Raw genomic sequence first — 26471 nt, 5'->3', positions numbered from 1 at the left:
AATATTATCTGAAGAATTCAGAAGATGACATGAAGATAAATAATTTCTAACATACATCATTCAGTGCACTATAGCCAAATCCCCAGTATGAGATAATTCCCTTTGGTACCTTTAATCCAGGCACCAAAGTGCAACTAAACCCTCTACTCAGAGTACAGAAATACTGGTAAGAAAGATGACTGGTTACACAAACATACTGAGTACTTCACCTCTGAAACCAGTATGACTTACTCAATAATAAGATTAGTTTATGAAAAGTACTATATGAAAATAAAAGTGATAGAACTCTATGGATATTAGAACCAAATTAATTTCTCTTGAATAAAATTTTCCTACACACTAACTTTTTGGTTGCTTCTAATCGAGTTTTCCATTTACTATAGATTCTTTTTTAATGAGAAACTGTAGAAACCGTACTTCTGCATTATCTATTGGTTCAAAGTGAAGGTTTTCATTAAACCTTACCTAATGGTGTCATCCCAGTGGAATTTCTTTCTTGGTCCTATGACACGTTTCCCTGGTTTCTCCTCGTCATCTTCCTCGGACCCATTTTTTTCTCGTTCTTCATCTGTTTGAAACCTAAAAATGGAAAACATTTTATGCAGCAAAGTTTTAACCCAACATTGCTATAATATGCTCCTTGGATACTTGTTGAATTGCTTCAAAAACAGGGTAAGTAAGGAATTTAACTTTCCACATAATACTTTGAATTTGAAGTGCATTATATAGCACTCTGGTAAATAAAGGCTCCAAATTCTAATATAAAGGCATGAACACTTATCTTTTGTATCCAACTGCAACCAGTCAAGTAGGTCAACATGTGAAATGTCTTACAGGCTCAGCTCTAGCTTTGATCACACTTATACACACTCACATACACTCATACACTCATACAGTTTGTATCCAACTGCAACCAGTCAAGTAGGTCAACATGTGAAATGTCTTACTAGGGTCAGCTCTAGCTTTGATCACACTTATACACACTCACACACACTCATAAAGTTTCTATCCAACTGCAACCAGTCAAGTAGGTCAACATGTGAAATGCCTTACCAGGGTCAGCTCTAGCTTTGATCACACTCATACACAACATCATACACAACACAAGACCTTTTGCCTTTCACCCCAAAGCAACTGAGTGGGAAGTGACTTACCATTTAGAAAATATTCAATTATACCACTCTAGTGGTTTAGGTGGATTTCTACTTAAGACCAATCCCTACTAGCTACAAATATTTCTCAAGTGCAAAAGCCAGTCCAAATAGAAGAGGTACATACTTGGCACACTTGGCCTGATTACGAGCCTGGCAGTCCTCCTGGTATTTAAATAGCTGTTCAGGCATGACATTGCTGACAGCCAGTTTCAGCTTTTGCAGAGGTTCTCTTAAACGATCATCCTGAGGGGGAAAAAAACTAAAAGTTTTTTCAAGCATATTTACATAGCCTAATTTGTAAGCAGATCCTCAAAAGATGAAATCTGGGAGTTAGATATTGATCACACAATTGAAATGTGAGCACACTCAAATGCATATATTTCTTCTACAACGCTGACTTTTCATAATGCACACTAGATATAAAATTAGGATAACCATACTTCTCAGACAGCCAAACAGAATCCCGGTTTTTGCCTGTTGCCTCAGCATAATTAATAGTGCTCAATTACATTCTTAAAAATACTCCATGTTTGGGCAGTAAATTATATGGACACTTTAACTGTAATAAAATGATTAAATAGAGACCAAAATCTAATAAAAATAAAACACAAATGTACTAACGAGCATTTTACTTATTTCATGCATACCAATTAATATTGTGACACACATGACAGTGTTTGCTATAAAATACCATTCTTAAAAATGTGAAATCCAGTATCATGGTTTCTGGGTGATCTTAAGAGTTATATAGTCGAGACTATATGCCTGGGAAAAAGTCAAGTATCCATTGACAGTTAAATGAGTAAATTAACTGAAATATATTCATACAATGGAACACTGTACACACAGCAGTAAAAAAAGGCAGATAAACCTGAGATGTATAATGTTGAGTGTAAATAAGCAAGCTGAAGAAGAAAACAGACACTGTTTCTCCATTTACATGAAGCTCAAAAACATGCAAACCACACAATATGTTTAGGGATACAAAGGTACATAATTATACCACATGAAGAAAAGCAAGGGTTAGATAATGTCTTCTCCCATAGCTAACATTACACAGTCCAGGAAATCTGAGACCTTGAATAAATTTCATTTGTTCATTAACCTCCTTGAACTGAGAAAGAACTATAGTTTCTCAATTCAAAAGAACCATTTTATTAATGGAAGTATACAACCTGTAACACAGAATTCCATGCCAAAAGCAGAATTAGGGTTGAAAGGATGGAAAGGGCTTGGATCTGGCCCAATGTATGGAAGAAATTCCTGATATTGTAATGAAACACTTAGACGGATTGTAGTGGAAAAGAACCTAGCAAAAAGCGGATGATTATAATGAATAATCTTTGAGTTTACATGCAACCCTGTGATTCTTTCCATTGGTCTTCATGTCTGTGTGAGTGTATCTATATAGGTCCATTTCAGGAATAAGAAAATTGAGTGACACATGTCAGATTATTTGTTGAGGATAAAGTTGTGTCAGCTGTGGAATGAAGTTAATTTACTTCATCCAGGAAACATTAGAAAACATTTCTCATCGAAACTTATCAATTGTTGAAAAGCAATTGTATCCTAGGCCTTAAAAAGAACATTCTATGGTTGTTAAATATATATACTATGACTATAAAACAATTAATATGCAACAGCAGCAAACAGAAACCAGTCTCTTTACAGGTTCTAAAACCTCAGATGCAGTTATTATTGTTCCTCTTCTTACCTGGACATTGAGATGTAACTTCTTCAGACGTTTTACCAGTGTTTCTTTATTGCATGGCACGAAAGCTTCAAGGTGGGAGTAGACACCACTACGAATGACAGGGCCTAGTTCCTGCAGCTGTAACTCAATGCTGACCAGAAACAATAACAAATTAAGTAGCACAGAATTTCTTTTAGGTAGTAACAAACAGGCAAGGAGACAGGGGCCGATTCTTTTCTCATTTTATACTTCCCTGATTTCCCAGACAGCATTGCTCAAGTAAAAAAACAAAAAAACCCAACATAAATAACAACGCTATAAAAAAATTTCAATGAATCTATTTTAAGAGTAGAATTTATAACCCTAAACAAGAAGGCATACAATTTGCTTTCTTTTTTTAAATTGCAGTATAGCCAGTTTATAATATTGTGTTAGTTTCAGTTATACAGGAAAGTGATTTAGTTTTATATATATACTTTTTCAGATTCTTTCCCACTACAGGTTATTATGAGATATTTAATATAGTCCCCTGTGTTATACAGTATCTTTATCTATTTTATATATCATCATCATGTTAGTCACTCAGTTGTGTCCGACTCTTTGCAACTCCATGGACTGTAACCTGCCAGGCAAAGAATTCTTCTTGGGACTGTAGCCAGCAAGGCATGGAATTCTCCAGGCAAGAATACTGGAGTAGGAAGCCATTCCTTTCTCCAGGAGATTGTCCCAACCCAGTGACTGAACCCAGGTGTCCTGCACTGCAAGCATATTCTTTATCATACAGCAGTGAGTATCTGTTAATCCCTAAATTTCTGGAAATTCCCTGGCAGTCCAGTGGTTAGAACTCCATGCTTCCACTGCCGGGGCAAAAGTTTGACCCCTGGTCGGGGCCCTAACATCCCACAAGCCGCACAACATGGCCAGAAAAAAAATTCTTAACTCCTAATTTACTCCCCTTCCCGTGCAAATAATTTTTTTTTGGTCTTTTATTTTTAATTGGAGGATAACTGCTTTACAACGTTATGTTGGTTTCTGCTGTACAACACCACCACGTGAATCAGCTATAACCAAATAACTTCCTAATGATGGGGGTAAAGTCTCCATTTCTAAGTAAAGCACAGGAACTCCACTATTAACCAAAACCTCATTTCCTCAAAGAGATTTCATAATTCCCCTCACCACCCGGCAACCGCTATATTAGAGTAACAATTTCTGTAAGTTCTCACAGTAAATTTTCCTTAAAGGTGTTAGAAAAAATTACAGATTCAGAAGAGGCTACACACATAGATTGTTTTATCCAGCTTTAATTGGCCTTATTGTGCCTCCACTGCACAAACTAGGTATTTGTTAGTTTATTCAATATATTCTAATTCTCCAGTTCCTAAAGGGTATTTAGCCAAACAGTTGCTTTAAAAAAAAAAAAGAGTTTGTAACAGCCACCATATTCTTAGCAGGACAAGTCTATAATAAACAGTTGAGATTTCTTTAAGATGGAAGACATTATATCTGGCCACTGCTACTGTAGAAACGTGTGAACAGATGTTAATTTGAAGGCCAAGACCAAACTGGGGCCCTTGGTAGCAAATTATGTCCAAATCGTCATGTCCTTCTATAGGAGAAGGTGCTGACAGACTTAAATACTTTCACAAATGTAGGTGCATCCAAAGATTCAGTTAACAGCTTTTGGGAGTTAAAAAAAACCAGAAACCCTGCCAGATCAAATGTATCTAACACTTATAATATACACTGCAATTTCAGAAACATGGAAAACTAACTATACAGCTTAGAATTGACAGTATAAAATTTTCAGCATTAGAGAAGCCAACACAATTAAGAAATAAATGAACAGAAGTTTAAGACCTACTAGAGCCAGAGGGTCAAATGCAGAGGTTCATATGGAAGATAATCACTATGGTCATGAGTTCTGTGTATAAACATTTGGTTAAATAATGTGGTTAGAACTTATTAAAAGTCTAGACTCTGAGTAGGAGGCATTTTAGGCTTGTCCCATTATAAAAGGTTAGTTTAAGCTGAAAATAAAATAGAAACTCCAAGTAGTAAGAGATTACAAGTAAGAACAGATTAAATCAATGACCTACTTATAAAAACTGGTGGTTTCCAAAGAGGGGGTAACTCAGAAACTGGAAGCACTGAGTTAGGTGCTCCCAAGCCCCTATTATGTAAAAATGAGAGAAATGGATTAACCCTAGAGATTACTGACTGTACTGGTCTATCCCCAATAGATACAAATTCGTATCTGAGAGCACTTTAGGTACACATCCCTCACATATATACTTTAATATTTTTTTCTAAGATTTCCAATCTTTTAGTATATGGGGATGACGAAAATTTACCTGAAAAAATTCACAGAATTACTACCCCAAATAATCATGTATCATATGCCCTTAGACATCAACTCAGTACAGAGAAATAAGGGATATTTGTTCAGTATAGTGTAAGAAGACAAGAGAGCATAAGAAAGTTACTAAAAGGGAAAAAAATTCAAAGCCTAAACACTAAGGCTTACAGAATTACAGGCACACTCTCTGTGAAATAAAAAAATAGATGGGCTCAAAAAAAGACTAGAGGATGTGTTTTAAGACAGATATGGCAGGAATTAACAGAGAAGCCTGTTAACAGAATACTGAATACTAACTGGTATTCTGCTTACTTGAGATGTTATGTCCCAAGTATGACCTTTGATTCTCAAAGAGAGAAAAGAGTTGTCCACTTACAGATGAGTAAAATAAAAAATGACTGTCTCAGTCACAGGAAAAAGACCTAATCTAGTAAACTTGGGCTATTAGGTAAAAAGAAAAAGAGCTAATCAGATCCCTGATCCTGGAATCTGGGGCAGCTCTGATGATGGTTACACTGGTTATTGAATCTAAGGTTTAGAGGAGAGCTAGGTAAAAGGAGAAGGCAATGGCACCCCACTCCAGTACTCTTGCCTGGAAAATCCCATGGACAGAGGAGCCTGGTAGGCTGCAGTCCATGGGGTCGCTAAGAGTCGGACACGACTGAGCGACTTCACTTTCACTTTTCCCTTTCATGCACTGGAGAAGGAAATGGCAACCTGCTCCAGTGTTCTTGCCTGGAGAATCCCGGGGACAGCGGAGCCTGGTGGGCTGCCGTCTATGGGGTCTCACAGAGTCGGACACAACTGAAGCGACTTAGCAGCAGCTTAGCAGGTAAAAGGAGGTGGCACTGACAGGAAGCATTTGCAAGCAAACTGAATAAATCTGAAAACCCCTGGCTAAAATAAATAACAGGAACAAGAAATTCCTCTGTCTCCACGCTAGCAGCATATTAGGTTATGTGTTTTATGAGTCCATGGGACCAAAAAGATTTTTTTAAGTACTTCAGGAAAAAGAGATAATGCATTAATTAAAATAATTATCAAAATCAGTAAACCAACTCATCCTTCATATCTCATGAGACACTATCTCCATTATATATTTAAAAGGTAGGAATCACAGTATTGGAAACACTGACTCGTTTCTGTATATATGATGCTACTAAACCACCAAAAGTAGGCATACATTATTTTCATCAGAAAGGAATTTACTGCTTTCCCCAGGACCACTTCTTTTTTGCCCATTCCTGCCTGTAGCCAATTATATACTCAATTTCTGGAACCATGGTCAAAATTTATAAGCCAATGGGTTTATAAGTACAGCTTATATGACCACAATCTTAGAACCTGCAATTTCATTAACATCAAATTCTAGCTAAGGGTGAAGATTATCACTAATTTATATACGGTTTGTATCATAAACAAGCTTTTACCCTTTCCTTTCCAACTGAACATCTGTCTTCTCTACAATGCCTCCATCCTATCCCATAACAATGATTCTTCATTAAACCATACTTTCCATTTGGATATAAAATGTTTGTGTGAATTTTAATGTAAACAATCAGAGATGTCTTAAAAAGATATCTTCACATAACATGACAAAGACTGCATTTAAACGTACGATAACATTCAACCCATACAGTGGTCACTTGCTCTGGTGGTTTTAACATTGGAAGCTTTGATTATCATAAGGGGCCATAGAGAAACACTGTACACAAACACGTAGTTTTGCTAAAAAACTTAATCATACATGTTGTGAGGCCAAAAGGAAAGAGCTAAGGCCTGAGACTAACCAACCAAGCAGGATCTGTACCTCAAAGGTCTACAATATTTCTTAAAGAATTCTTATGATTTTTTAATCAAAGAAGAAAATTACTTACTCCAGAAGAATATTATTCATATCCTGTGTAAAGAATTTTTTCCTTCCTTCTTCATCAAAAAGTTTGGCAGCCTACAGAAACACAAAATTGTCAACATAACTCTCAATAAACACATTTGTTTCCATATCTATTTACTTTAGAATAAGCTCCTTGAGGGTGGGGCTAGGATTAGTTTCACTTCACATCCCAGCTATTACCTGGCATGACAGGCAACTAAAGGGCGCTGAAACAAAATTTAGCATACATAACATTGTTTCCTATTATGTCTGTATTTCATTTTTCTGAATTTTCCCAAATTCAATAAGTTATACATATAAGATTTTTTAGTGCTATGGGTATCTTGTGTATTTTGAGTATCTGTTAGTTTTATTAATTCTTGCTGTTATCTCCAAGATAACAGAAAGCAGCTGTCTCACTTTGTACTAGACAATATTGTCTAACAATACATCGGATATTCTATATACTGTACACATTACCATGTTTAATCTTCATAACAGCCAGTGACACTGGTATTATAGCTCCCATTTTACAAACAAGGAACCTAAATCTTACAGAGGTTACGTGATATGCCCCCAAATCACACTGCTAGTAAGTGGTGGATCCAGGACTCAGACCAGAAGCTTTCTGACTTCAACTGCATAACACTGTGACTCTGTACAAAGATACTCAGCTTCTGCAGCCAGTCTGTGAAGTGAAAGTCGCTCAGTCATGTCCGACTCTTTGCGACCCCCTGACTATACAGTCCACGGAAATCTCCTATTTGAAAGACAAAAATATGGAGAATTTACAGATACTAGCAAGTGAAATGAATCTTCTTACTGATAATTTCCTAAGAGGTTAGGAAGGAGCTGTTTCAGTCCTGCCATGGCTATTACAGAACAAGTTTTAGTCTATGAGATATGACAGCACCTGGCAAAACTGAAACACACTCATTGCTGATCGGTTCTGTTTATTAAGTGGGAAAGAATGGCACACAACACAGTGGACAGAGTGCAAGTTACATAAAGTTTGATGGTCCTCCCTTTCAACTCTGACTTTGCATCACGGCTTAGCCACTTCCACTCAGGGCACTGTCTCCTCAAGAGTAACTGGGGTCCTGTGAGGTTGTGGGTCCCAGGAGCACTACACTCAGTACACAGTATAGTTATTTGCTAAATAAACAATAGCTATTAATTACATGTTGAAAAACCTGGATTACATTCCTAGCACTTTTATATTTAAACCATCAAAGAAACTAAAGATTTTACAGGCAATATGGGATAGCAAAAAGCACGTACCTTGGGGTCAGATGAACCCTTGTGTTTAAATTCGAGCTCCACCACTTACTAGTTGTGGGGCCTGACCAAGCTACTTAATCTACCTCCACTTAAGTTTGTTAACCATAAAAAGGAAACAATACCCATACTTCATACAGTGGTTAAGAAGATTAAATAAAAAATCTATATGATTAATAAAATGATTGTATACTTTGATAAGCACAGAAAATAGCAAGAGTGAAAAACAAAGGAGGAGGAGGGAATAAAACATAATATAAAAGAAAATGACAGAATAAAGATTATATTATTATCATTATAACAGCTGTAGGTAAGATAAAATCTTAAAGAGAATCTGAAAAAAGACTCAGATGAGGTCAATAAGCAAACTTGCATTAACATGCTGTCTGTAAGAGAATGAACTAAGATAAAGGAACTCAAAAAACAAATGAACTCAAAAAAGAGCTAAAATGAAGGGAAATGATGGGAAAAGCTATTCCATGCAAAAATAAAGAGAAAGGAATCCACAGTAAAATCAGACAGTACTGAATTTGAGATAAGAAACATTAATAGCACAGACAGGGCCATCTTCAAATGATACACATCACAACAGAGATCTAGCCAGCAAGAACTGTATGGGCCAACAAACAACACAGCATAGACATAAAGCAAAAATTACGGTAATACAACTCATAACCTAAGAAACACTGGCAATGAGATACTTGAACACACTGCTGTAAGTCCTAAACTAACAAATTACCTTAAAATAAGTAAAAATTTTAGAGAATTTAATAAGCAATGACCTCAGAAGAAATGCTAAAGAACAAAAAATAGAAAAAGAATAAAACTGATAATTAGAATCAACGAGTCACCTGTTGGAAAAATCAGATGAGATCTCTTGCTCCCCTATCAGATACTTAAAATTTAGAAAGAGTTAAGAGAAATAAATACAACATGGAGATAATGAAAAAATTTAAAATGTGATTTAAATGGCTACTATAACCCTAGAAGAGACAAGTTATAGAATATACTTCTGTTAACAATTATTTTTTATTATTTAATAATTTTTAATAATCACAACAATTATTTTTAATAACAATGTATTTGCAAATGCATGAAATAAAATCCAGAAATGTAAGTAGTTTAATAGTGGCTGTCCCATACCGGGGGTGGAAAATGTCTGATTATCAGGCATGTTTCCCTCCTGATGAAAGTGAAAGAGGAAAGTGAAAGAGTTGGCTTAACGCTCAACATTCAGAAAACTAAGATCATGGAATCCGGTCCCATCACTTCATGGGAAATGGATGGGGAAACAGTGGAAACTGGCTGACTTTATTTTTCTGGGCTCCAAAATCACTGCAGATGGTGATTGCAGCCATGAAATTAAAAGACTCTTACTCCTTGGAAGGAAGGTTATGACCAACCTAGACAGCATATTAAAAAGCAGAGACATCACTTTGTCAACAAAAGTCCGTCTAGTCAAGGCTATGGCTTTTCCAGTGGTCATGTATGGATGTGTGAGTTGGACTATAAAGAAAGCTGAGCACCGATGAATTGATGCTTTTGAACTGTGGTGTTGGAGAAGACTCTTGAGCATCCCTTGGACTGCAAGGAGATCCAACCAGTCCATCCTAAGGGAGATCAGTCCTGGGTGTTCAATGGAAGGACTGATGTTGAAGCTGAAACTCCAATACTTTGGCCACCTGAAGTGAAGAGCTGACTCACTGGAAAAGACCCTGATGCTGGGAAAGACTGAGGGCAGGAGGAGAAGGGGACGACAGAGGATGAGATGGCTGGATGGCATCACCGACTCAATGGACATGGGTTTGGGTGGACTCCGGGAGTTGGTGATGGACAAGGAGGCTCCTAGTCCATGGGGCTGTAAAGAGTTGGACATGACTAAGTGACTGAAGTGAACTGAACTTCCCTCCCTAAGTGAAAAATACAACTTATATTGAATATATAACTTCTGTAATCAGGGGGAAAAAATAAAAAGAGGACTAAAAACACGGCATGGGTTTAGACAAACAAGCCAAAGTAGTAACAAAAAAGGGGGGGGGGTGCATTTTAAGATATGTTTGGAACATTTTAAGTCAAAATAATATCTCCCTGAGATTAAAGGAAAAAGTGTACTCACATACCTGAATCTGCAGCTTAACAAAGATTATGTATCCAAGTCAATCGGCAGAGGAATCCACTGTGAAATGCTAAAAGCTCAACTCTTTAAAGTTTGTCTAGTGAGAACACATTGTGTGCTTACTAAAGCTGATTAGTGGGTACTAGCTGGTAAAATCAACTGCAGAATAACTAGTAGTCAATGTAGTTGGACCAAGTTCAGGTACACTTATTTGTTCCTACCTTCCCTGTATTTTCTTTAGCAGGCTATGTAAGCCAATAAAAATTATACTTATGAAAATTATACAGAAAAATGTAAGATGAAGTGAGGTAATAAAACAATGAACTGTATCCATGTTATGTGTGCATTTGTGTTCAGTCACTCAATCACTCAGTCTGACTCTTTGCAATGCCCTGGACTGTAGCCCACCAGGTGCCTCTGTCTGTGGAATTTTCCAGGCAAGAATACTGGAGTGGGTTGCCATTCCCATGTTATAACTATACTTAAAAGAAAAAGGCTATGCACAGATCCAATGCTTAACAGGAAATATAGAAAATAAAGTTACAAAAAACAAGAGAATTATCACACTTACTACACGGAGGTCTTCGATACGTTTTTCAAGGAGGACAGGCAGACCCTCTGGGAGTGTAGGTACCACCTTGGGCATAACTTGAGAGGCATAGGTTGGCTGGGTGGTGTTTCCATTCTCTCCCCCTGACTCCGAGAGGGGGCTACCATTAGAAGCAGCATCCAGTAATCTGTCAAAGTCGAAATCATCTAGCATCTCTAGGGCATTTTCAGCTTCCTGAAATAGTTCATGTTCATTTGTGCTAACAAAGATGGGGAGGTCCGGATCAGCACTGTTCAGATTCAGGTCCGAGACATCATTTCCCAACGCTACAGCAGCAGAGGGGGGTTTATTCAGAGAAGAGGTTGAGAAGTTCACTGGGGTTTTAGGGTTAGATTCCTTCTTTAATGCATCCTTCTCTTTTTGAAATTTTCTTATCATGGCAGCTAGAGAAAGAGAATCTTTATAACGTTTCTTCTTTTTTTCAGATTTGTGTGAATTTAGAGCCATAACTCTGTGAAGAAAAAAGTGATCCGTTAGGTTATGTATAATTTTAAAGGTTAAAACCCCATGGAAATAAGGAGGCATAGAGTTAAAATAACATCATCTTCATCATCTGGACTGTCATTTATGAAAGGCAGATGGGTAAATGGCCATTAGAGTGAATAAAGTGAAAGGGATAAAGTCAACAGAAATAAACAACACCGAATAGAGCTCTGGTTTATTAAGTATACAAAGTTAGGGAATTCCCTGTGGTCCAGTGGTTAGGACTGCCAAGGGTGCAGGTTTGATACCTGGTCAGGGAATTAAGATTCCACAAGTCATAGTCAAAAAAAAAGAAAAAACGGAAGTATATGAACTTAAAACTTCTATACCTTTTGGAATGTTCTTTTTTTGCCACATCTATAAAGTAGTCACCTAAAGTGTTCATTGGAAGGTCTGAAGCTGAAGCTGAAACTCCAATACTTTGGCCACCTGATGCGAAGAGCTGACTCATTTGAAAAGACCCTGATGCTGGGTAAGATTGAGGGCAGGAGGAGAAGGGGACAACAGAGGATGAGATGGTTGGATGGCATCACCGACTCAATGGACATGAGTTTGGGTGGGCTCCAGGAGTTGGCGTTGGACAGGGAGGCCTGGTGTGCTTCAGCCCATGGGGTTGCAAAGAGTCGGATATGACTGAGCAACTGAACTGAACTGAACTGAATTAATTAAGTAAAGAATTGCACTTTTGCTGAAAACAGAGTTGACTTTAATAACAACCAGAGAAGCCTACATAGTACACCTTCAAACTGGTACCCCAGGTGGTTCGTGCTACAAACTGCCAAAGGAATGCAAAATCCTCTGTGTCAATCTGTGAGCCTTCATTCATCACCATGTCATCTATCCAGACCTCATTCTGTCTGCTACTTTTTCACTTTCCATTTCTCTCCGAGGGTGTCGGATAGAGGGTGTCGGATAGATACATGTAATTTTCAGTGACAACTTTCTCCCTGTGGGGATTATAAGGAAAGAGTGGTCTCAGTTTAGCTATCACTTTCTTTAAAAAATCTTTTCTAAATTCATTGGCTTATATGCTTCTATGGGCACTACAGAAACTAAAAATGATGATTAGTGCTTTGAAGGTAGGCCAGTGTTTCATTTCATACTGTTATACATCCAAAACCCAGACAGTGTCTGGTATGCAGGAAGTGTGTTTGTCACTCAGTCATGTCCGACTCTCTTGTGACCCCACTGACTGTAGCCTGACAGGCTCTGGTGTCCATGGGATTTCCCAAGCAAGAATACTGGAGTGGGTTGCCACTTGCTCCTGCAGGAGATCTTCCCGACTCAGGGACTGAACCTGCGTCTCCTGCATTGGCAGGTGGATTCTTTAGCACTGCGCCACCTGGGAAGCTCAATCTCATGTATAGGAGGGGCTAAATATCTCCTTACATTGACTCTTGAGATTTTTGAGAGTCCCAAATTCGGATGTACCTCTTCCTCTGCTAAGGAGGGGAGAAAAATACAGCCTCTCACAAGTTTTTGCCCCTGGGCTCAATCTAAAAAAGCCATAGAGAAGTAGGGACAACTGGTAGCTTCACGATTACAAGGTACATTTTATTCTTATGACTTTTTATTCCATTTCTCTCTTGCGCTCTCATTTTTTTTTTTTGTGGCTGTGCCTCTCGACGTACAGGATCTTAGTTTCTAACCACAGATTGCACCCGGGCCCTGGCAGTGAAAGCACCAAGTCCTAACCACTGGACTGCCAAGGAATTCCCTCTTATGACTTAATAAGCTTTTGAGAAATTCTTCTTGGCTTTTTAGAGGCAATATCATTACCTGAAGTCACAAGCATTAAGAATAGCTAAATAAAACCAATGACTTTCAAAAAATATTAAAACGACCATCAATCATTTACACAAAGACTACTGCCAATTCTCAGACTCCGGGTATTTAAGCTTTGTTTTAGTACAAAAAGTCAAGAAAACATGTTCCATTTTTCAAACTGGTTCTTGTTGATAAAATGCTGTAATGAGCAAAATACTTAATGAACAAATATGTAAATCTGATCTAAAATACCTAAAGTCTCTAAGATGACTTCTACTTAATAATAAATAATATTAAAATATAAGTTAATAGGTCACTGACATTTATAAATACTGCATTAAATTAGATCCAGCTAAGTTGAACTAATTAATGCTAAATATATCTTTCTAAAAGGGAGTGCTTGTCATGCTACAATACTAGTTCCCTCATTATGTCTAATTTCACTTACCCCAGTTGTTTGGGTACTTTTTTCCTTGGCTTCTTCTCCTTTTCCCCTTCGTCTTTCCGCTTCCTCTTCTTCATCTCAATATCCTCTTCTTTTATTTTGGGAATCTATAAAATGATAAAATACATCACTTACATAAGTATTACTGCTTTACACTTTGATGATATCAATCCAGCATCCAGGGGAAATGGTTTTACTCAAATTTCAAGGTGCATTATAATTGCTTGTTAAAAATGCAAATTCTTTGGGTCCATGAAAACTTCCAAACCTTGGTTTTGGTTCAATTATCTGGGGGAGAGCCTTTTAATCTGCATTTTTAACAAACAGTTTGATAATTCTGGTGCAAATATGTCTTTGGCTCACATTTCAGGAAACATCTAAAGACATTTTATTCATTTCTCAAATATAATATATACTATAAAATTTGCTTTACATCTTAGAAGAAGTAACTGCTATTACCAGTCATTTCCATATCAAGTCTTAAGCTATCCTAGCACCACAACCTTATGCAGAAACAGTGGATTATTAGACTAGATATGGAGAGAGAGGTTTTAACAGAAAATATAATTCTATTATAATATTATTAAATATTAAATATATTAAATATATTATGATATATTTCCCCATATTTATATAATTTTACTTTAAAGCATGTAATTAACTATAAGTTCATTAAACAATGATTTTTTAATGCATTTTTTTAAAAAGCATTTTACTTTTCCTTATATTCACAGCCGTAAAGCACAAGTAAAATTCAAAAGTCACATCTTTTAATTGAATGCTCTCATTGCTATTTCAGTGTTGGATAAACTCACTTTGGGTGGTTTGTGCTTTTGGTTGTCTGTGGTATCATCTTCTTCAGTATCTGAAGCTTGGCGAAACTGGAGAGTGCCAGTATTGATATAAAAGCCTCCGTATTTTGTTGTTAGAGAAGCAGGAACTAATTCGTCATACTAGATTGAAAAAAATTTTTCAGATATATCTTACTATCTTTAATTCTATAAATGCGTCAAAGAAATTCAATCCCGTCAGCATTTTCCTTACATCTTAACTACAAAACTAACTGCAATGAAGATGTCTGTGAATAAATTTAGAAAAAGTTAGTATCTGGAACAGAAATGAGCTCTGGTCATTCAGTACTTATTGAAAAAAGAAACTTCTCAAACACTGAAGCTAATTCTAAATATATCACCTGCTGAGAAAAATTTAACAATCACTACTATTCTTAATGACAAATGATTCTGCTGAGAAATCGAAACAAGTTAAAACAAAAGACTAAATGGCCAGATGACAAATGAACTTCATTTCTTACCAATATTGGTATTAATATATAATTTTATTCATAAATAGACTGTAAAAATTAAAGGTTATTTCTTCTGCCTTAGTTTTAAGCTTTTAAGTAAGGAATATTTTTTAAATATAAAAAACAAAAATAAGTTTTAAAGGGAAGTAGAAAAAGAACTGCCCTGTTCAGTAAGCATACACTGAGAATCCAGGTACTGCTCTGAAAAAAAGATTCAAATTGTATAAATCAGTATGAAGATCTGGTGTAGAATATCACGTTAAGCTGATGTCCTCTAAGCTTCAATTTTTTAAAATTTTATGTATGTATGTATTTATGGCTGTGCTGGGTCTTTGTTGCTACACAGGCTTTCTCTAGTTGTGTAAGTCTGGATTTTAAGGTTTATCTTATCTCACCTGAAGAAGAAAAAACAAGCACTAAATGGAAGGTCAATCTGAACTAAATGAAGGTGTTCATGGCAAAAGAGAAAAAAAGGAACTACTTATCTAAGAGAAGCCAGATAACTGCTACCTGGGGTCCCCAGAACTCTATTTAAGGGTTCTCTTCATATTATATCATTAGTCTTTAAGAAAGTTGTATTTGTAAGGAAAATTCTTTTGCCATGGGCAAAAAATATACAGAACATATTTGTTAAACATACTAAGGCTAAGTACAGAACTTGTGATTTTAAACTGTATCCTCTTTATCATTTCACACCAGTCAGAATGGCTGCTATCCAAAAGTCTACAAGCAATAAATGCTGGAGAGGGTGTGGAGAAAAGGGAACCCTCTTACACTGTTGGTGGGAATGCAAACTAGTACAGCCACTATGGAGAACAGTGTGGAGATTCCTTAAAAAACTGGGAATAGAACTGCCATATGACCCAGCAATCCCACTGCTGGGCATACACACCGAGGAAACCAGAATTGAAAGAGACGCGTGTACCCCAATGTTCATCGCAGCACTGTTTACAATAGCCAGGACATGGAAGCAACCTAGATGTCCATCAGCAGACGAATGGATAAGGAAGCTGTGGTACATATACACAATGGAATATTACTCAGCCATTAAAAAATACATTTGAATCGGTTCTATTGAGATGGATGAAACTGGAGCCCATTATACAGAGTGAAGTAAGCCAGAAAGAAAAACACCAATACAGAATACTAATGCATATATATGGAATTTGAAAGATGGTAACGATAACCCTATATGGGAGACAGAATAAGAGACACAGATGCATAGAACAGTCTTATGGACTCTGAGGGAGAAGGTGAGGATGGGACGTTCTGGGAGAATAGCATTGAAACATGTATATTATCATATGTGGAACAGAGCACCATTCCATGTTCGATACATGAGACAGATGCTCAGGGCCGGGGCGGTGGGATGACCCGGAGGGATGGGATGGGGAGGGAGGTGGATGGGGGTGGGAGTGGGGGTCCAGGAGGGGGAACACATGTAAACCCATGGCTGATTCATGTCAATGTATGGCAAAAACTATTACAATATTGTAAAGTAATTAGCCCCCAACTAAAATAAATAAATTTATTAAAAAAAAAAAAGATATAAATGACCAATAAATAAATAAATAAATAAACTGTATCCTCTTAAGTTACATGGAGAATGGAGAAAGACTGTACATTTAATGATTTTGAATCAAAACTGAATGATGTTAGAAAAAGATAAAAGGAACAAACTCCTTTCCTGTTGCTCCACTTGAGGGGTTACTACAAAGCCTACAGCTAAGACCTTCAGAAAGGGCCCAGTACTATCTGTAAGTAAAGGAGTGATGTGAGGAGTAAAGAATTAAAAGTGAAAAGACTGGACTTCCATGGTGGTCCAATGATTAGGAATCTCCACATTTATCTGGAGAAAAACATGATCCTAAAGAATACAGGCACCCCAGTGTTCACTATAGCACTGTTTACAACGGCCAAGGCATGGAAACAACCTACATGTCCAACAGAGGAATGAATACAGAAGATGTGGTACAAAAGAGAAGGCACTGCAATGAGAAGCCCACGCACTACAACTAGATCAAGCCCACGCATGGCAATGAAGACCCAGCGCTGCCAAAAATAAATAAATAAATAAAATTTTTTTAAGTGAAAAGACTCTGTAGCAATTATTTTGAAAATGTGTTAACTGTGATAAGATAAATATACCTGTATTTTCTGCTTATATAACTTGTATAATGTTTTATAATTTTTAGCTTCCTCATATTAATTATTTCATTTGGTTCCCCGGATCCCCTTTTGAGGCAAGAAAGGCAAATATTACTCCCATTTTATAAGTGAAAACCAAATTCAGAGAGGTTAATAACTTTGCCACAGTAATTGTACTGGTTTATGGCAGTGTCACTGACTGTTTTCCCAACCTTTCCACTACAGTAAGCAGCATCTCATGTTAGGAACACATTCATCACCAGGCTACCAGACAATGTGGAGGTGTTAATATCTATCTTCTTCTGCAGTATTCTGCTGAGCTTTCCCTATCAAAACACTCTTCAAGAGAACAAACTCTTTATGCATATTTGATTTAGCCTTTTCAAAAAAAAATATAACCAGGTGGACTACAGTTGTATGTGATAAACCTGGCAACCATACTAAAGTGACACAACCAACGTGACAGAGCAAAATTAATACACAGCTTCCACTGCACTGTGAATTATAAATGTGCCAAGCGTTTTTTTTTTTCTTGCAAGGTACAGAATATATTCTGTGGTTGTTTTTGTTAAGGTAACACTTGTTTATAACCTTATGTAAGTTTCATGAGTATATGACATTTCTACTTCTGTAATAATTTTACCCTTTAAATACAATGTATTAAGAGGCAATGGATCACTGAACTTGCAAACCAGATTTATTAGGTCCTTTGTCAACAGAGATGTCTAGCTATTGTGACCCAGAATAAATCACTTAACATCAATACTTCATGGCTGTAAAAAGGTTCAATATTACTTATTTCACTATATTCTAGTGAAATTTAAAAGAGATAACCTAAATAAAAGCATTAATGTCTATTATTATTTCTCAATAATAAAACGATTTCATTTTTTAAAAATCTGGCAGCATGCCTGTTAGACTAAAAATTATCTTCAAAAGCATTTATTTTCAGATATTACAGTAGTAAGTATTAATGGTACATAATTCTTAAAGTGAGTCAGAACCAGATTATTTTCAATGCCTATTGAATAATATACAAATAGAGAAGGCCTACTTGTGGGAATTTCCTAGCAGTCCAGTTGTTAGGACTCTGCCCTTTCACTTCCAAGGGCCCAGGTTCAATTCCTGGTCAGGGAACTAAGATCCCATGAGGGTGACACAGTAAAAAAAAAAAAAAAAAAAAGCCTATAGGCAATATACTCATTGGAAAAAAACAAGAAAATCATTTGGTTGGCTCATAAGTGTTTTATGTTTGAATCACTGAATTATTTCATGTAAAAATGAAATAATCTGTTAAAGAAAATGATACAAAATTATTTTGCAAGTCAAACAACCTGTGTTTTAGTTCAATTTCCTCCTATGAAACAGGGACCGAAATTGTCCTATAAATGTCAGTAACTGTATAAGTTATGTATACATATATATAACAAATATATATTTATATATATATATATAACAACTTATACCTACAAAATTTATCCTCACTTACTAAAGCAGTGGCTTTCAAATTTTCTTCACTAGCCCAAGTGGAAAATACACTACGCATCAAAACCCAGTGCATGCGTATAAACATACACATACAATAAAAATCGCATAATATATCAGTAGCTTACTATAACAGCTCCTACTCGATTTCATTCTCTTTGAAAATGCTGGCCAGTCTTTAAATTGATACACAAAGAAAGTACATTTCACAAAAATCGGTTTGAAAAACACTTTTATTCAAATATTTGGAATGCTACAAAGGAAAAATACTAAAAATGCTCTTTATGAAAGGCTACATACCATATGATTCTAACTGTATGACGCTGGAGAAGAGGCAAAACTATGAAGACAATAAAAAGATTAGTGGTTGCAGGTGTTAGGGAGGGATGAATAGGTAGAGCATATTTTTAGGGCAGTGAAACTATCTTATATGACAGTATAATGGTGGATACATGTCATTATACATTTGTCAAAATCCACAGAACGTACAACACCCAGAGTGAATCTGAAGGTAAACTATGGACTCGGGGTGATGATGTATTGATGCAGATTCTCTACCTGTGACTAGTATACTCTGGTGGGGGAACACTGATAATGGGGGAAGCAGTGCATGTTGCGAGGGCAGGGAGTATATGGGCAATTTCTGCACCTTACATTCAATTTTGCTGTGAACCTCAAACTGCTCGAAAAAAATTAAGTTTATTAATTAAACTCAAACAAGGGCTCTGTATCAACCCAGGGGGTGGGGGATGGGGAAGGAGATGGGAGGGAAGTTCAAAACGGAGGGGATATATGTATTCCTATTGCTGATTCATGTTGAGGTTCAACAGAAAACAACAAAATTCTGAAAAGCAATTATCCTTCAATAAAAAAATTAATTAAAAAAAATTTTAAAAATGCTATTTATGTAAGCCTGAGTACATGCAATGTTCATTTATATATGGCCATGGCTGAGTTTCCTCTTGGGTTATTTAGAATTCAAAATCTGCTTTACATAGAGTGTTAACATCAGTACCATTGCTTTATACTTGCTTTATGCTTTTCGATAGGCTTTCCTGGTGGCACACTGGTAAAGAATCAACCTGCAGGAGCGGTAGGAGAGATGAGTTCGATCCCTGGGTTGGGAAAATCCCCTGGAGAAGGAAATGGCAAACGCCTCCAGTATTTTTGCCTATGAAATCCTATGGAGAGGGGAACGTGATGGGCTACACAGTCCATGGGATCGCAACAAGCTGGACACAAATGAAGCAGCTGAGCACCCATGCAGGTTTTTCAGCATGTCATTATCTTGAGTCTCAGTACATAATTCTGCTGGGCAAGTCAGTCATATCAGAGAGAACTGGGTGATGCTAAAATAAAAGACTTGCTCCTGGTCACGGTGAATTAGAAAATAGTGGAGTCTAGAATCTAGGACTGTTGACTTGAATGTCAAATCAAGGTTAAAACTCTTTGAGACCATTCCATGCCCGAACCTACAAAAAGGCTGACAACCTTTTTGGTACTAGAAAGTCCTCTCAACTCCAAAGGACACTGTCAACATTTTAATTCTACAGAGTAGGCTTGTAAACCAGTTTATGCCAGGAAACCAAAGTAACACACGAGTATGACAGGGTATGTATGCCTCATGCTGGAAGTCCTTCCTATCACTTTCCTACCACTACATGCCTTGTCATCCTCTATACAACCAAGCACTGTAGTAACAGGAAAAAGAGGTACTAATTTGTGGGTAGGCTAACAGACACCTTAGTATCACTTTCTGTATATTCTAAGTAGTTACTATACAGTGCAGGGGATATCATAATGCAGAAATTAGATTATTCCAGCACACGGAGAAGAATGTAAGAACATACAACTTACTAACCCCTAAACATGACATGCCTTTATTTATTTGCTATGAGACCAATGGACTGTTGTAGTCCTGAAATGCACTCCTGAATTCCTCTTCCTTTTATAAGAGAAAGAAGATCCCAGGGAGAAAGCTGTAGGGCTTCATCAAAACAGACTGTGATGAAGGACAGCATTCAACTATCACCACTGTAGTAAGGACTGGCAGCAATAAAACCATGAAGCACAATTTCAAGGTATATGCCAGATTAACTACAACCCAGCAGCCCCAGTCTTCAAAATCTCATGGTTCTTATCTGGAAGGCGTTTCAAAACACACCTGCCCTTGGGAACATCGATAAAAACTCAATATGGAAATAACTCTCTGATAAATAAATCCCACTACTAGAAACTTAACCTATACATTTAATCCTACTCCATAATTATCTTACATGCATACTCAAGTACACAAAGAGAAATGTATACTACTGATGGCTCAATTACTTGCAAGCACATAAAACTGGAAACTTATTTTTTCCTTTGGCCACACCATGTAGCTTTGGGGATTTTAGTTTCCCAACCAGGGATCAAACCCAGGCTCCGACCGAGAAAGCACCACGTGCTAACCAGTGGACTGCCAGGGAATTCCCAAAACTGTAAATGATTTAGACACACATCAAAAGGGAATTAGTAAAAACACTTACTGAAACATTTACTTTATCTTTGAATTCCACTACCCAAATAAACAAACAAGTGCTGTTATATTAAAGACAAATTACTCACAGCCTCTGAGTTATCAATAAATGGATCTGTCTCATCATAGCCAAAGCCTATATCGATTAAATCTTGTAGCCGATCCTTCCGGTGTTTACGGGGCTTCCCACCCTGTGAAGAACAAATATGTTAGACTGAATCAGTATTCATGCTGTTTCCATAAAATTAAAACACACCTGTCAGAAGAATCTGCAAATGATTTCTGTAGATATTGCCTCTCAGGAGGTTGAATTTAAACCCCCTCACATCTTAAACGAAAGCTGTACTTAGGCACTCACTTCCAAAGTAAGTTTACAATGAAAAATCTGGCTAACATTACTCAGCCACATGATCAAGGTTGACATCAACAGTGATAAGTCATATTGATACAGCATCACTCTTGACACGATGTGACACAAATAGCACTTAAACTTTGTAGTCTTCCTCTCAAAAGCCTCTCACCTCAGTTATAGGTTAACCATGAGATAAACATCGTGACAAACGGAACCACAAGAAAAACACCAAACTCAACTGAGGGACATTCTTACAAGTAACTGAGCAGTATTCCACAAAGTGGTCAAGCTTATTAAAAACAAGAAAAATCTGAAAAGCTGTCATAGTCTAGATAAGCTTAAAGAGACAGAAAAACAAAATGTGATCTGCTCTCCTGCCTGGCATGCAGGCACTAAAAAAGGACATTGGGGGAAATAAGCAAATCTTGAATAAAATGCAGTATGAATTAATAGTAATGTACCAATGTTGGTTTGTTAGTTGTAACAAGTCTGCTATACAAGCATAAGATGTTACAGGGGAGAGTGGGTGAGAACTATAGGGAAATTCTTTGTATTTTCTTTTCAACTTTTCTGTAAATCCAAGCTATTCTTAAAAGAATTTTTAATGTCCTATTATTATTTATACACATAGACATACAAGAAAATAAAAAATGAATGCATGCAGAAACTGTTGAAATCTGAATAAGGTCTGTAGTCTAGTTAATTGTATTGTGCCAATGCCAATTTCCTAGTTTTGGTAACTACAGTTAAGTCACTACTGAGAAAAACCAGGTGACTGGTACAAGGGACCTCTCTATATTGCAACTTTTTCTGAGTCTACAGTTCTCCTGAAATTAAAGGAAAAAAAATTTTTTTAAGTAAAACCACACCAAAATCAAAAGAACCAGTTAGTACCGAATCCATTATTCACATCATACTTTATTGAGTCTTTTAACTGACTGATTACAGTATAAAGAACTCACTCTATCTCAGGTATAAAATGCTACATGTATTCTAAAGGTTATATACAAGCTTGCCATAAGCAGTTTAACTGAGCAAGAAGGCTAGTATTATTATGGCACTACTAAAATGAGTATTTAGTTTCATTGCCAAGACTCATTTTAGATATGCAAATTGACTCATGCAAATTCAACTCTACTTTCTAAGCATCTTTCTAACAGCTTTATGATCTCATGATTTTTGTGGAGCAGGAGTGGGGAAAAGGATGCTCAGAAAGCCGAGAGAAAACCATTGGTGCTAAGGATCCTGCCTGCCCACATGCCACCACTGGGTGAGAATGAGCCCTGTAGAAGGTGTAATATGTGAGACCTAACTCTCCTTTGGTTTATATTTCCACAGTGCACACGTCTCTCAATGCACAGTGCATTTCACCATTGGTTCCAACGGTGAAAGGTGGCTGAGTTTCGTGCAACATGGCTCTTAAATGAAAGCAACTTACTTCATCTATTTCCATGTAAAGAAATGGTGATCTCTTCCAGTACTCACATGAAAAAAAAAATTATGATGGACTTACTGAGCAATGTCTCCAACATAAAACCATTTCCTTTTAAGGTAATTTTGTAAGGTAATTCTGACTAAATGCTATGTTTGTATTGCATATTAATGTTAAAAAAAAAACCTAACCCCCATAACTATGACTCCATCGTACGGTTTTCAGTGAACAAAACTGTTAACAATAACATCACCAGCGAGAGTGTCATTTTGGTGTGAGATAAAGTAGTTGCTCCCATGTTTTCAGATTTTACCAGTTTTAAAAACAATTTGGAGACCAACACAGAGTGGCAACCCTTTTATTTTGCGGGATAAGACCACTGAGTTCAGTTCAGTTCAGTCACTCACTTGTGTTCAACTCTTTGCGACCACATGGACTGCAGCAGGCCAGGCTTTCCTGTCTATCACCAACTTCTGGAGCTTGCTCAAACTCATGTCCATCAAGTCGGTGATGCCATCCAACCATCTCATCCTCTGTCATCCCCCTTCCTCCCAACTTCAATCTTTCCCAGCATCAGGGTCTCTTCAAATGAGTCAGTTCTTCACATCAGGTGCCCAAAGTATTGGAATTTCAGCTTCAACATCAGTCCTTCCAACGGATATTCAGGACTGATCTCCTTTAGGATTGACTGGTTGGATCTCCTTGCAGTCCAATGGACTCTCAAGAGTCTTCTCTAACACCACAGTTCAAAAGCATCAATTCTTTGGTGCTCAGCTTTCCTTATAGTCCAGCTCTCACTTCGACACATGACTAATGGAAAAACCATAGCCTTGACTAGACGGACCTTTGTTGGCAAAGTAATGTCTCTGTTTTTCAATATGCTGTCTAGGTTGGTCATAGGAACCTGGAATGTTAGGTTCATGAATCAAGGCAAATTGGAAGTGGTCAAACAGGAGATGACAAGAGTAAACAATGACATGATAGGAATCAGTACACTAAAATGGGACTGGAATGGGTGAATTTAACTCAGATGATCACTGTATCTATTACTGTGGACAATCCCTTAGAAGAAATGGAGTAGCCATCAAAGTCAACAAGAGAGTTCAAAATGCAGTACTTGGATGCAATCTCAAAAACGATAGAATGATCTCTGTTCCTTTCCAAGGCAAACCATTCAATATCACAGTAATCCGAGTCTATGCACCTACCAGTAATGCTAAAGAAGCTGTATAAAGACCTACAAGACCTTCTAGAACTAACACCCAAAAAAGATGTCCTTTTCATTATAGGGGACTGGAATGCAAAAGTAGGAAGTCAAGAGATACCTGGAGTAACAGGCAAGTTTGACCTTGGAGTACAAAATGAATTAGGGCAAAGGCTAACAGAGTTTTGCCAAGAGAACGTACTGGTCATAGCAAACACCCTCTTCCAACAACATAAGAGAAGACTCTATACATGGACATCAGCAGATGGTCAATACCAAAATCAGATTGATTATATTCTTTGCAGGCTTCAGCAATAAGTGAACCGTGAACTTCCAGATGTTCAAGCTGGTTTTAGAAAAGGCAGAGGAACCAGAGATCAAATTGCCACCATCCACTGGATCATGGAAAAAGCAAGAGAGTTCCAGAAAAACATCTATTTCTGCTTTATTGACTATGCCAAAGCCTTTGACTGTGTGGATCACAACAAACTGTGGAAAATTCTGAAAGAGATGGGAATACCAGACCACCTTACCTGCCTCTTGAGAAACCTGTATGCAGGTCAGGAAGCAACAGTTAGAACTGGACATGGAACAACAGACTGGTTCCAAATAGGAAACGGAGTCCATCAAGGCTGTATATTGTCACCCTGCTTATTTAACTTATATGCAGAGTACATCATAAGAAATGCTGGGCTGGAGCAAGCCCAAGCTGGAATCAAGATTGCTGGGAGAAATATCAATAACCTCAGATACGCAGATGACACCACCCTTATGGCAGAAAGCAAAGAAGAACTAAAGAGCCTCTTGATAAAAGTGAAAGAAGAGAGGGAAAAGTTGGCTTAAATCTCAACATTCAGAAAACTAAGATCATGGCATTCGGTTCCATCACTTCATGGCAAATAGATGGGGAAACAATGGCTGTGTTCACTGGAAGGACTGATGTTGAAACTGAAACTCCAATACTTTGGCCACCTGATGCGAAGAGCTGAGTCACTGGAAAAGACCCTGATGCTGGGAAAGATTGAGGGCAGGAGGAGAAGGGGATGACAGAGGATGAGATGGTTGGATGGCATCACCAACTCGATGGACATGGGTTTGGGTAGACCCCGGGAGCTGGTGTTGGACAGGGAGGCCTGGCGTGCTGCAGTCCATGGGGTCACAAAGAGTCGGACATGACTGAGCAACTGAACTGAACTGAAAGTCGGAGAAGCTCTATACAGTCAGCAAAAACAAGACTGGGAGCTGACTGTGGCTCAGATCATGAACTCCTTATTGCCAAATTCAAAACAGCACTGAAGACATCATCAAAAAATAAGAACAATGCTTCTCAAGAAACACCAACGGCAACACACATACGCAAATACACACAACATATGGATATGCTTAAATGGAACACAGACAATAAAATGTCCTTATTTTTCTCACTTGCCAGATCTGCATACTGCAGCTGTAATGCTACATTATAGAACTACAGTGAGAATAAGAAGGGAAGGGTAGAAGATATTTCCATGTTAGAAGTTATTCTACTGAGAAAAAATAACACAAAATCAGTTAAATACATGACAGACTGTTTTTACCCAAAAAAGAGAGAGTTCTAGTAATATAAAACTCTACAGACAAAAACTAATGAGAAACACCAGTCCTGTCAGATATTAAATACATTTAAAGTTATAGGAGTTAAAATAGATATGACAGGAAAAGAATGAATTTTATATGAAAAAGGCAACTTTGCAACTCAATGGAGAGCAATTAATAACTAAATGGAATTAAAGTAAGATATAAATTTCATCTAACAAATTATAAACTTTTAAAATTCTGGCAAGATGAGGAAGAAACAAGACTTCTCAAACACTGCTTATAAGAGTGTAACAGGAGGGAAAGGGACAGGGCACAACTTTTGAAAGAATGACATAGCCCAAAGACACAACATAAACCAATCAGAATCAAATGGGACCAAGATGGCAGACAAGACTAGACCTTGATCCTCAATTAGCAAGAGAAATGACACACCCAGAGGTGCCATGACAGTTCCAAGCCACTGTTAAAAGACTAAGGAGTAGCCGGTGGTCGAAATACTGGAAATCTCCACCCCTTCCCAAAAACAGTTGGAATAACCCTCCCACTCATTAGCATATGAAATTACCCAGCTTATAAAAACTAACCACACCACATTTGGAGGTGGACTCGCCCTCTGTGATGGCCTACATCTTGTCTGTGGAGAGTGTTTCTCTCGGAATCTGAATAAATCTAC

General features: G+C 37.3%; 1 protein-coding gene across 3 annotated transcripts in view; it reads right to left on the bottom strand.

Moving 5' to 3' along the window:
• Positions 1–26471, bottom strand: part of UBN2 (ubinuclein 2) — a 71748-nt gene that overhangs the window by 21272 nt on the left and 24005 nt on the right. For all 3 annotated transcript variants that reach the window (XM_081533125.1, XM_081533124.1, XM_081533126.1), the window contains exons 3-10: positions 21322–21423; positions 14594–14731; positions 13782–13885; positions 11045–11534; positions 7084–7154; positions 2869–2998; positions 1279–1397; positions 466–579 (exon numbers count right to left, since the gene is read on the bottom strand). In XM_081533125.1, coding sequence (XP_081389251.1) covers positions 466–579; positions 1279–1397; positions 2869–2998; positions 7084–7154; positions 11045–11534; positions 13782–13885; positions 14594–14731; positions 21322–21423 — 1268 coding nt within the window. The remainder of the gene's footprint in view (positions 1–465; positions 580–1278; positions 1398–2868; positions 2999–7083; positions 7155–11044; positions 11535–13781; positions 13886–14593; positions 14732–21321; positions 21424–26471) is intronic.

The sequence above is a fragment of the Giraffa tippelskirchi genome, chromosome 10 (genome assembly GCF_054371585.1).
Source record: "Giraffa tippelskirchi isolate mGirTip1 chromosome 10, T2T-mGirTip1v1.2.pri, whole genome shotgun sequence".
NCBI classification, from domain to species: domain Eukaryota; kingdom Metazoa; phylum Chordata; class Mammalia; order Artiodactyla; family Giraffidae; genus Giraffa; species Giraffa tippelskirchi.
This window is presented reverse-complemented; position numbering and strand designations above follow the sequence as displayed.